The 12228-nt window shown below is 41.2% G+C and overlaps 1 protein-coding gene across 1 annotated transcript in view; it reads left to right on the plus strand.

The window, feature by feature from the left end:
- Window positions 1–12228, plus strand: part of LOC115791894 (potassium voltage-gated channel subfamily H member 7-like) — a 98051-nt gene that overhangs the window by 34471 nt on the left and 51352 nt on the right. The window contains exon 4 of the mRNA XM_030746191.1: window positions 10234–10707. Within this exon, the coding sequence (XP_030602051.1) occupies window positions 10234–10707 (474 nt within the window). The remainder of the gene's footprint in view (window positions 1–10233; window positions 10708–12228) is intronic.

Raw genomic sequence — 12228 nt, forward strand, 5'->3', positions numbered from 1 at the left:
CTTCCAGGTGTACATGTACTTCAAGATGAGATTGGATGTGTGGATTGAAATGAAAGCATCTTCGTCATCTAGAATTGTGCATTCTGCAAAAGCACATTTCATGCATGTGTGTAGATGGGAAAAAATGCAGGCGGCAGACAATTCCAACAGAAAACAAGCCCGTAGTTGTTGATAACCTCGTCCAAAATCACAGAAACACTGAAAATGAGGGAAAACATGGAGAACATGGATGGTAACTTACAGAGAACAAGGATGATGCCTTCAAATTTATTTACGCAGGCAACACAACAAAGCACACATGACTATTTACAAACTGAGGCCTGCTTGGGAAATGACAAACAGGAGGAAGAACAAGACACGGGTTCCGGCAATTACTACAGATGAGAACAATCAGGGACTCAGTGAAAGAAATGGAACTTGAAAGCAGGACAGCATATGAAAGAAAACCAATAGGCACATAATGAACAGAGACAAGAAGACTCAAATTAAACATGAATATGGAGATAATAGAGGACAGAAAAATGACACAGAGAACCTGTGTTTCCCAATCCTAACCAGTGAGGGAACACAAGAAATCTTTGGCCTTAAAAACTAACAAAAAAAAAAAAAAAGGCTCCGTAAAGCTAAAACATCTTACTATTCATTACTGATTGAGGAAAACAGGAACAACAACAGGAAACTCATCTATTACAATGGTAAATCGCTGAAACTCAGTTATTAAGAGTAGTTCGTAACTGATCTCAGAGCAGTGAAAGCAGAGTCAGTGGCAGCTTGCCTCTCACACTGATCTTCCATCAATTTATCATGAAACACCAGAGGTTCATGTGCAAATGTGCAAACCACCAGGAAAAAGCTGCTGGCCTCTCAGCTTGCCCACCTCCATTTGGGCCTAGAGACCACTCAATGAACAGCGTGTATTACATGTTCAGTTGGTGAGTTGTTGCTTCAGGTTGTTGCCATTCGCTATTGTGAAAGTGATGGCAGAGCTGTATATGGTACTGCACCAAACACCACCTTGCGATTGCTTTTGTCACTAGCAGATTGCCTCAGTTACCAGCAGTTTGCATGGAAGATGCCAACTTGTCTGCAAACACTTGTGAAAAGTACAACACAAACCAGAAATGGAGAATGGCTGCCTTCAAAGTAATTCTTTTTCCTTGTCGGTTGCCGGGGAGCCATTGACCAGTCTCTCTATCTTTATTTTTTTATTGGCTCGTCAATTTTCCTCTTTTAGTTATCACTCAATTTAGCACAAGTTTGTTGTTTCACAAGAAATTGAATTTGTTTTGTGAAATGATCTATTTTACTCATTATGCGTTCCTTTGTCTGCCCATTTCTACTGCTTACTTTTTTCTGCTGGTCTACTCATCTCTATTTTTTCAGATATGTTGAGCTAATCTTTACATGTAGTGTTGACTACTGCAAAAACAAAAAACCCTCTGGGGTACTTTGATCCCCATATTGGAGTCAACATTTTCACTTTTTTATCTTACAGCTGTACTAGTAGCAGTAATCACAATGGCAGCTGCTAAAATTCCCTGCTAGACAGCTCCTTTGGCATGTTGACACAAGCGTTTAGCAGACACTGATGTGTTACCCTGCTATCATCTCAAAGGTCTGGCCCAATTATAGCTCAGGATGGCCTGATGGACTACTGGAGCAGTGCTGTGGAGCCCTCAGCTTCCTAGAGCTGTCGGTGTAATAGTGTATATCGCCTTTTCCCAGCTGTGCTCTTGAGCGTGTTCTTGATGCCTCATCTTTCTTTGGAGTCTCTCATTTTCTGTCTGTGACATATAAAGCAGCAACATGGAGGACCACAGGTCATCTCTAGATAACTATAAGTGGATGAGGCCTGTAACAGACTGCCTTGCTTCATGTGATGTGTGAGTGCATGTTAAGTATGTAAGCAAGTGTTTGTGTGCATTATAAGAGTGCGCAAACGTAGGCTCTGGTGAAGCCATGCATGAACATATAAGCTTTGTGTGCTGAGTTTGACATGGCATTTAAAATACAGGAGAGCCCTGTGTGTGTGTGTGTGTGTGTGTGTGTGTGTGTGTGTGTGTGTGTGAGAGAGAGAGACTGATAAGGCCCTCCTATTTCACTTTTCTAAAGGGAGTGGCCTGAGCGCTACAACAATCCTCTGATAAAAGCCGGCCTCTGAATTCAGTTCTGTTTCCTGCCTGAATATTTAAGTGGGCGTCCCCACAGATATGCTCCTGATTTGGTTATAGGGTCAGTTGGAGTGGTTTGTCTGTGCCTACATATGTAAATCCTTGCCATTGCAGGGATTACCAAAGAGTCGATGTTCCTTGGCCTCATTTTTCTTAGACCTCCGTCAGCTAACTCTAGAAACCTAGTCCTGAACTTATGCATGGGTCACAAATTATGAATAACTTTACATATTTTATAATGAACAAACTGCTAAAGATGATAATTTAAGTCTGTGAGGCATATAGTGTTACTCTTCTAAGTAATAGCTTTACAGTGCTTGCAGAAGCAGCTTTGCACACGGTGCCAGTGAGGGGATGATGCATTCTCTAGACTCTATGTGGGGAATGCATTAGGCACTGCTTATCAATTGCCTACTGTTGCCTACTGTTGTTCAGTTATGATTTATCCATTCTGCAATCATCTTGGATTGCTTTGATGTAACTGAGCAGAGCCCCTTGTTGCAAATCCACAAATTGCACACAAAAATAAGTGTAAATTGGTTGCTTTCACTAGACTGTGTCCTTTTCATATGGATTCATAAGTATTGTTGCAATAGTAGGGACTTTGTAGGTATCTGTCCCACTGTCAGTAAGTGCTTGCTCATTGGGGTTCATCTGGTTGTTGGGTTTTCTCTGCATTGCAGGGGCGTTACGTTATGATATAAAGTGTTGTGAGGTGACTGTTGTGATCTGGCGCTATATAAATAAATTTGAATTGATACAGTTCAAATTAAGTCTGCTGCATGTGACTTAAGTACAAATTTGAAAACTGATTATCCATTCCATGCCATTCAGGTATAACCTTTCAAATCTGAGTCAGCTTTTAGTCCCGATGACAGCACACTGCCAAGAAAGAGCTTTGGCCCATTCAGCAGTGATTTAGCAATCAGTTTGAGCTACAGTGTTGAATCAATAGTCCATTAAGTTTTTCTTCATGTTCTCTTTTGCATCTTTATCTTATGTGGATTGCTGGCATTTTTGGAGGTGTCATTATAAAGATTTATTCTAGATATCAGGTTCTTGGAACCATCTTTTCCAAACAGCTGCTGGGGTCGTCCCCTCAGCCTTTATCTGAGCAACCACTATCAGCAGCCTCAGTGTCTTGTAAAATTATTGTTGTCAGTTTTATCAGTTTGCCAGGTAAAGAAATAAGCACCAGGTGTTAATGTCAAGTAACCCAAAGTGTTCTTTAATTCTGATTACAATTTTTTTAACTTCTCATTTAAGATTATATTATGTAAGATTATGAAATACACTTGAGCTACATCCCTCATATTTATGTTGAGGTCATTTCTAGTTGGAAAATTAGGGCGTTAGATATTTAGGAAAATGTAAGTTGTCTAGCTTTGATTTCTACTGTATATCTAAAGTTTATATGTTCGCAAAAGACAAAAGGTCTTTGCTACCCTCATATACTGTATACCAAAGAATAATAATGGCAAATTCCAAACCCTAATTAACACTCAGGAATATAATGTGGAGAATAGAAGCTACACATTACATGTTACAAATAGCACCAGGTTTGAGAAACCAACAACTACATCAGCTGCCAGTCAAACAAACAAAGAAATTCAGCCAAATTCAAGTGCAGAGGTGTTTCATTTTCACGAGTACGGGTGGTGGAGACATGCAGGGTGAGCTGCGTGTCGATTTGCTGTGCCTGGTGCTCCTGGCAGCGCAGCCACTTCACCGCAGAGTTTGATTGGAAAAAGGTCCCTGTTGTAATCCTGACAACCAAAAACCATTATAATCATCTTCACAGAACCTACTTAACACCTTGTAAGTTTCAAGTGGAAGCCGAGCAGCCCCTCATACAGTTCTGTTATCTTTTAAGCTTTCTCATTCATATGATGTGGGGTTGCCTACTGGTGACATATTAGCAGACTCAAGTAGCTCTTATCTGTAGTGGTGCCCGAGCCCAAATCAGTTCTTCTTTTAAATATTCTGTCTAAGCTGGAAATTAATAGTTGGCAAATGAGGCTGTTAAAAAGATGGTTTCTACTTGTCTCCTTACTATCTCAGCATTAGCCACCAGCTTTCCTCCATGTTGGACAGTATTTATTTTGAGCTCTTCACTGCAGCTGAAAACCTAACCCCATGATGTGGTTGTAACTGAAGGATCTTCAGTTTGGCTTTGAGGAAAAGGGAGGAATTGCAGAATCAGCTCTGAGCTATCATCTTTAGCATTTCGTTGCACTGTAGAGCTCTGCAGCTGACCACAACCTACCTGAACACTATACTCTGGATTCTATGCATTTCAGAATGTGGTGATGAGCCTAGGAAGTGAAGACCAGCTGTGGGAAATTATTTATGAACTACTTTATTTCTCAGGAGGAAACAACGATCAAATTCTTGTCGAGTAATGCCTTTTCAGTGCATTCAGGACTCCTGTCTTTTGTACTTTTGGTGTTTCTCTCTGTATACGTCTCGCTGATCTGTCTTTCAGCTAACTTCCTGTTTTTATTAACCTGCCCCCGGAGGGGGAGACAGGGTACTGTTTTTGTTTGTTTGTTTGTGCGATTCATACCAAATTTGCACAAAAGATGTCCAGTGACCCCTAGATGACCTAAAATTTTTAATTGAAATTGAAAGAGAAAGAGAAAAAAAACACCTTTAGCCCTCTGGAGTCAAAAAGACGCTGCCTCGGTGATTCACCAAGTGCGTCCCAGTTCAGGTCCCAGTATTTTTCCTTTCTTTCAGACACAGAACACACAGATTTCTTAACATTTGTTATGTGTAGTTACTTTATTACTCATTTATGCTTGTTGCCTGACTCTGCTCTGATCAGCTGGTTATCGTGTTTGTGGTGCTCCAAACATGTGGTGTCAACAAAGGAAACTGTACTATGGTAACACTCCTAACATGGTTGAAGGGTGTTTCTCCCATCTCTTCTTTATTCATTTTTATTTATCGAGCAATCTAAGAGCTGAGGCCAACAGATCAGTAATCAATATCAGAATTATATCAGCAGGATTACACTCAGCCCACTGATAAGTCTAAAAAACATTATGTTAGAGTTAGACCTAAATAGAATCATTGGTCTACCTGGTGTGGTGTCCAGAAGGCACAGGAACATCCATGAATGCTAAATTTCAATTTGGTGGTCATGTCAAAGATGGAGGAATGAGATCACTAAGTGCAGCTGTTTTCATTGTGTATTGACCACTGAGTTAAACAAGAATCGAGTTTCTGTTTCACTTCCAACGAGGGACCTTTATTGATTATCATTCTCTCTCTTTACCCACATGTATTTTCACACTCTGATAGCAACAGCCTGAGTAGGAAAAATGCCATAAAATGAAGCTCATGATTATTAACTCAAGCTTATTGCAAGCACACTCTAATTTCCCCTCTTATAAATGAGCGCGGGGCAAAGCTGGGACCCGGCAGTTTTATGAATGTTATCCTCTAGAGCCTGTGAGTAATAGTAGGACTGGGAGTCCAGGAAAACAATTCTTAAGGTGAAAGAATTCTGCACGCAAATCAGTTAGAATGTCAGAAAAAACACCAGAACATAAGACCGAGACAAAAGGACACAACACTGTTTGTGTCCCGCTTTCACCACAGCATGAAGGGTTATTGTTCTCTTCACGCTTCTTCTGATATCTGAATAATGCTTGCATTACAGCAAGACATTTCACTTCCCAACATGGGGATCTGAGGGCCCAATTAATATTCAGTGCAAATATTACTATCTGGTATCATAGCAACAAGGGCCACTGTGCGTCTGCTGGTTGTGTAAAGCTGCCAGTGAGTTTTTGCAGGGAGAGGATGAGAGGGTTGAAGAGGGAAGAGAGGCATACAGTACATGCACACACTACCCAGTATTAGCCCTCACAAAACGGTACCATATTCCTGAAAGATGCAGCCTTTTCAGTACCACAATTAAATGCGCATACAGTTTTCTCAGTGACTGAATTATGAGCTAATTAAAAGATCAGCAGCGTATACAGTCTGCTTATCCTCCATGCACAATAATTAGAAGCAGTGCTCTGAGCATGTGAGTGCTGAGGTATTACTATTCATTATTTTGGTAAGGTGTAATTTTTAGCAGTCAAGGTTGGTGCTTAAAATCGAGCTGTCACTAATGTGAAATGCTGCGATTGATTGTCATTGATTGACATATCAGCATTGTAATATTGCAGTGGACTGATTGGAAAAAAGGGAACAGTTTTCCAGCTGAGGGAGGACATTTTGAGACATATTGTTGCTAAAAAAAAAAAGTCGGGATGTATTCTGCACAGTTTTTGGCATATAAATTGAGTTTGCTGGTTTGGGATCAGTTTCAGTCTGAAGAACCAGATGGTGTTCTTTAACAGCAGTTTCATCTGCATCGCAGCCCTGAGCTCAGATGACACAGGCTTTTGTACGCAATCGCTCTGCAAAGACAAGAATGCCAATTCAACCAGATTTCATCCTGATGATGAATGAAAATGAACGACTTTTTCAGTCATACTGCAGCCCAGATTTGAGCTTCCGATCCAGCTCTGAATCTCCAATTAAGTGCAAACTATCACTTCTGGCATCAGCATCTGGCTCAAGACTTAATTTAAACACACCACACTGACACAAACAGACACTCGGTATTGTGTCTAAAATTAGTTTTTCTCGCTCCTCCCTGTCAGTCTCACCCTAGTAGAAGAAGCAGTGAGGTAGATAAAGATGCAGTCGGCTCCCTGCTAAGCCTCCAACAGTAATTCATTTTTTAAATTTACCACCTATTGTGTCTCTGAACACATTCTTACCTGGTCCACTCTTTGTGGATGTTGGTATGTCATATACAATGTCCTGCAGTTGGCTGCAGAAAATATAAAAAGGAGACATAATCATTGTGTATTGTGATATGAATGGCATATATTCAGGCAGCTAAATGACTCACAACACCTAGGCCACAGTTTGCAGACTATACAGTATGTGCAATCCTGTAAGTGTGACCGTCTCTCATGATGTCTGTATGTTGTACAATGTACACGTTGTTCATAGCATTCTCTCAGAACTGCCTTCTGTTTTGCAAGAACCATAAATATCACTTTTTTGTCACGTTCTCCTTCATCTCCCCAGAAGCTATCCATCACTCATTAAAACCCTGCACATAATCCCTTATAGGACTGACTCTTCAACGCATCACTGACTTTATAATATTTCCACAAATGTCCCTGCCTATGAATAATTGAAGGAAGATTGAAGATTGAACTTGTGCCTGAGGCAGAGCAGGCACTTGTTTTGATCTGCCAGGGCTTTTTTTTTTTAAAAAAGAAAGCTGTTTTGGGATGCTGAAGAATGAGGCAAGTTCTGTTACAAATACACCATGGAAACACCATGGAAACACAACACAAGGTCACAGGGCATTGTGGCGATCCCACAGGTTCATTAAAAAAAACACTGTGCACTCTGTTTTTATGCCATCTCTGGCATCACTGTAGTTGAACAGTCTTCACACTAATTAAGTGAATCAGCTACCAGCTGCCTCAGAGTTTATGTTCATATGTGATAGTAATTGCCCTCAGGCAATATGTCTTAAATTAGATGCTTTCATTCTTACATTTACTATGTTAAGTGTATAAGTGCGTAACACTGACACAAACTTAATATTTGCAAGAATTGTTTGTTCCAATCATTAATAGCAGCTATAGGTTGGTTTCAACAGCCTGAAGAACAGGAGGCACTGCAGGAATCAAGAGTAATATACACCAATCAGGCATACAGTAACATTATGACCACCTGCCTAATACTATTTTGGTATCCATTGCTGCCAAAACAGCCCTGACCTGTCAGTGCATGGACTCCACTAGACCCCTGAAGGTGTGCTGTGGTATCTGTTAGCAACAGATCCTTTAAGCCCTGTAAGTTGTGAGGTGGAGCTTCCATGGATCAGACTTGCTTGTCTTACGTTAGTTGCAGTAAAGGGGAAAAGTTAATATTCCTTGAACCAAAATGTAATATCTCATACAGTAGTTTATATGCAAAGCTAAAACATTTAAAGGAAAAATAAGTGCCCATTAGATAAGGAGCTTATTTTTGTTGTTAGGCGGCTCATTTAGTGTACTCACACAGGAATAATATAAAAAAAAAATCAACACAGAAACACACATGAAATTGAAAACTAAATACAGAGGTAGTTACCAGTGCCCTACGGCCTTTTTTTTTTTTTTTGCCTGACTGAAACACTAAAGTACTGATCTGTCCTTATGTTAAATATCTGAGCTTAACTAAAGCAGAGAGAACTTGTACTCTAACCAGCATGAAAGCAGTACCACAAATCATTAACCAGAACTACAGAAAAAATATATAGTTTATGGCAGAGGACAAAAATCACATATTATACATGTGATTTTAACAAGAACACTGAGAGATTGTGGTCTGTACCTTTGGTCTTGTAAAGATGAGATTGTGGAGTGTGAGATTTGGAGAGACCATCTGCAATAGTACTCATATTTTTTTTTAATTATTTTATTTAACTTTTGATCGGGTGGGAAAGATGTGTGGGCAGCACCAGTCATCGCCATAGTTAGACTGGGCTCAGCACGGCAGCTACACTTTGCCTCATTGGTCACCATCTTGGTTAAGTAGCAGAAGGAGAGGCTGCACCAGCAAATTTTCAGCCAGTGGGGGAATAGATTTTCAGCACATAAGGTGGATGCCAATGCTAGAAAGAAAAACAACTGGCTGATTGTTTTTGTTGTTGTTGTTTTGTTTTTTAATTTAATCGGGGGGGTGCCCTCCCTTCTCAATGTACAGAGATGTAAAAACAACAAAGAGAGAGAGTTTAATTATTTTTAAACGTAAGGATTGCTCAGCAAGTGAAATTCGATAAACTGGAAATTTAAATCTCACATATAGGGGGTGGGGGTGGCTGTAGCTCAGTAGGTAGAGCAGGTCACCTGCTGATCAGAAGGTCAGAGGTTCGATTCCTGGCTACTCCAGGCTACATGCCAATGTATCCTCGGGCAAGATACTTAACCCCAAGTTGCTCTCCGACCGTCCCGTCAGAGTATGAATGTGTATGAATGATAGTTAATTAAAAGCACTTAGCTTAGCAAACATGGAAGTGCTTGTATGAATGGGAGTGCATGGGTGAATGTAAACATGTTGTAATAGCGCTTTGAGTGCTCATACTGAGTAGAAAAGCGCTATATAAGAACTAGTCCATTTACCATATAATGACCTGATACATTTTGGAGTTTTAAAATCAGATATTGGATCTATCCATGTGTTTCTGGATTATGCTTTTATGAAATGTCTTGATAGCAAACTGATGTATACTAATCTTGTGTAATTTGAAAAGAATTTAAAAGTAGATCAGTTTTCAGGCCCCTCTTCTGTGGAACCAACTCTCCAGTTTGGGTTCGGGAGACAGACACCCTCTCTACTTTTAAGATTAGGCTCAAAACTTTACTTTATGATAAAGCTTTCCGTTATTGCTGGATCAGGTGTTTCTTCTTCATTCACCTCTTTTCACTCTGTGTTTATTCACCACTCTGCATTTAATCTTTGTAACCTGTCTCCCTCCCCTCACCCCGACCAGTTGAGGCAGATGATGCGCCTCCCTGAACCTGGTTCTGCTGGAGGTTTCTTCTTGTTAAAAGGGAGTTTTTCCTTCCCACTCTGTGTGTGTTTGCTAATGATGATGGTGGTGGTGGGGGGGGCATCGGATTGTAGGGGTTTTCTCTGTATTATTGTAGGGTCTTTACTTTACAATATAAAGTGCCTTGAAGGTACTGTTGTTGTGATTTTGCGCTATATAATTAAAACTGGATTGAACTGCATTCAAAATGGAAGTGTGCTAACACAAGTATCAGAGCTGGGATACTGTGTTAGTATTATTGGTCAGTATAAATTGTTACCAGAGGCAGTATAAGGATGGATCAATGTAGGAAAAAAAGAGAAGTATAGGGGACCTGACCCCTCAGTGTTCATGGGGAACAGCATGTTGTGCACCACACTGTTCCCCAGGTAAGCGACACACACACACACACACACACTTGTTCTTACTGCTTTTTCTCTGCTTCTCCATCAGGGAAAGGGAGATTATTTCGCTTCCGTCTCCCAGCCTTACCTCTCCTTAGAATCAGCAAGCAATCCCTGCCCCAGGAAGACCCTGATGCCGTCATGGTGGACTCTCCTCGGTACAGCGATGGCTCAGTAGCAACACGTGACTACCAACTTCCTACCACTCGAGAGAGCTGCAGTCCCTCTTATGCCAACGACACCCGCGCCCTCATCGGCCCCAGCCACTGCTCAACCCCAGTGTCTGGGCCTTTGGACCATTCATCGCCCAAAAGCCCCTGGGACCGGATGTACCCGGACCAGGCCACTGCCCAGACCCAAAACCAGAGCCAAGAGGACACACTTACTGCAGCTCCATCAATCCCAGGCCTCACTCCAACTGCCTCCAGAGAGAGTGTGTGCAGTATTCGCAGAGCCTCCTCTGTACATGACATGGAAGGCTTTGGGTGCAACTCCAAGATGGTGTTCAGGGACCGGCATGCCAGTGAAGGTAAGGGTGTCCTTACGGTGGCCTTTTGTAAATTCCCAAACATACAACATGAGTTGCTTAACAGTATATTCCTTAGGCTATGAAAATTTAAGTTTTTCTAGTCATCATTTTGTTTTGTAAATGTAGACCCTTTCTGTTTATTATTGTTCGTATGTTACTATGATGCTCACTGTACAGAATGATGTGTGTGAAGTGTGAAGCCTCCAGATCACACAAGCTTTGTATATTCTGTGTCTGGGTTCTTAATGAGGCAGAAGGAGTCATTTGAAGAATGCTAGCTTCAGCTTAAATGCTAACTGCGCAGCACTGGTTGGTGATGCTGCTTTGCCTTTTTGCTTAATTGATGAGATATAATAAGAAAGGCTGAAATGTAGAGATTATGGATGGTCACATCTATAATCTGTGCTATTGATCTTCCTTGCAGTCTTAGTCATTAGCCTTTAGGGCCTCATTTGTTTGAGTGTAGAAGTGACCCATACTGCTCCGATTTCCTCCAGGTCAATCAGTCTCCTCCCATTGCTTTATCTACAGTTCCCATTTAAATTGCTCCCACTGGCTGAAACAGTCATTCATCTACTTCACTGTAATGAATTGTTCACAGGGACAGTAACGGGGCTTTAATGCCAGCCCCCATTTATCATCGTAGAAACCCAGAAATTCCTCTCTTACCTTCACTCCCCTTTTTCTGTCTTCTCCTCCACTGTGTTGCCACCTTCACAGATAATGGTCGCAATATCAAAGGTAACCAACTGCAACCTGCTGCATTTCAGATCATGAATAGCAGCATGCCCAATCAATGATACATGTGTACTGCACAAAGCCTGCTTGTTGCATGAGTTTTCCCACACAAGGTTCATGTTGTATGCAAATGCCTCGGCAGATGACTGATAGTGTGTTTGTAAGCTCTTTGGCCTTGGAAGACTGGAACAGCACTAAATGGCTTTTAAATGACCTGCCTAACCCTAACCAGCAACTAACCAAAACACTCAGTAGAAGAAAACACACTGACCTCTGCACATGCTTGCATGAAGCAGCACACTTAACTTCTCTCGTGCTTGTTGTTCATTGAAGAAAATCAATGAAGGCTTGCTCGTGTTGAATGCATTGTACAGTACTTATTCAACCAGGAATGGTAACTGGCTCTTTAAAAGTCTTGTTTATGTATGCTCTTTAGGATCAGATGTAATACTCATTAATAGCAATATTAGCATCATGGTCTGCCCTTTTTAATCCTCTAAAGGTTTACTCACAGAGCTCCCACCGCTCTCTGTTTACTAGTAATGCCACATTGCTGATGTGTTCGTACCCGTGACTACTGACCCTACACTCCAAGCACCTTTCCATAATCCCACTTTCTCCTTTACCTTCTATTTCTTCTCTCTCCTGGTTGGCTAGTATCTCGCTCCTGGATGGCTGGGGGTATGGCTTCAGCTTTTTCTTTTAAGTTATTTTTTATGACGGCTTTGATGTATCCTGACTGTGGCATGTACTGAAGCTGCGCATGCAATCTTTCACCCTCAA

This window comes from Archocentrus centrarchus, chromosome 2 (genome assembly GCF_007364275.1).
Source record: "Archocentrus centrarchus isolate MPI-CPG fArcCen1 chromosome 2, fArcCen1, whole genome shotgun sequence".
Lineage (NCBI taxonomy): Eukaryota > Metazoa > Chordata > Actinopteri > Cichliformes > Cichlidae > Archocentrus > Archocentrus centrarchus.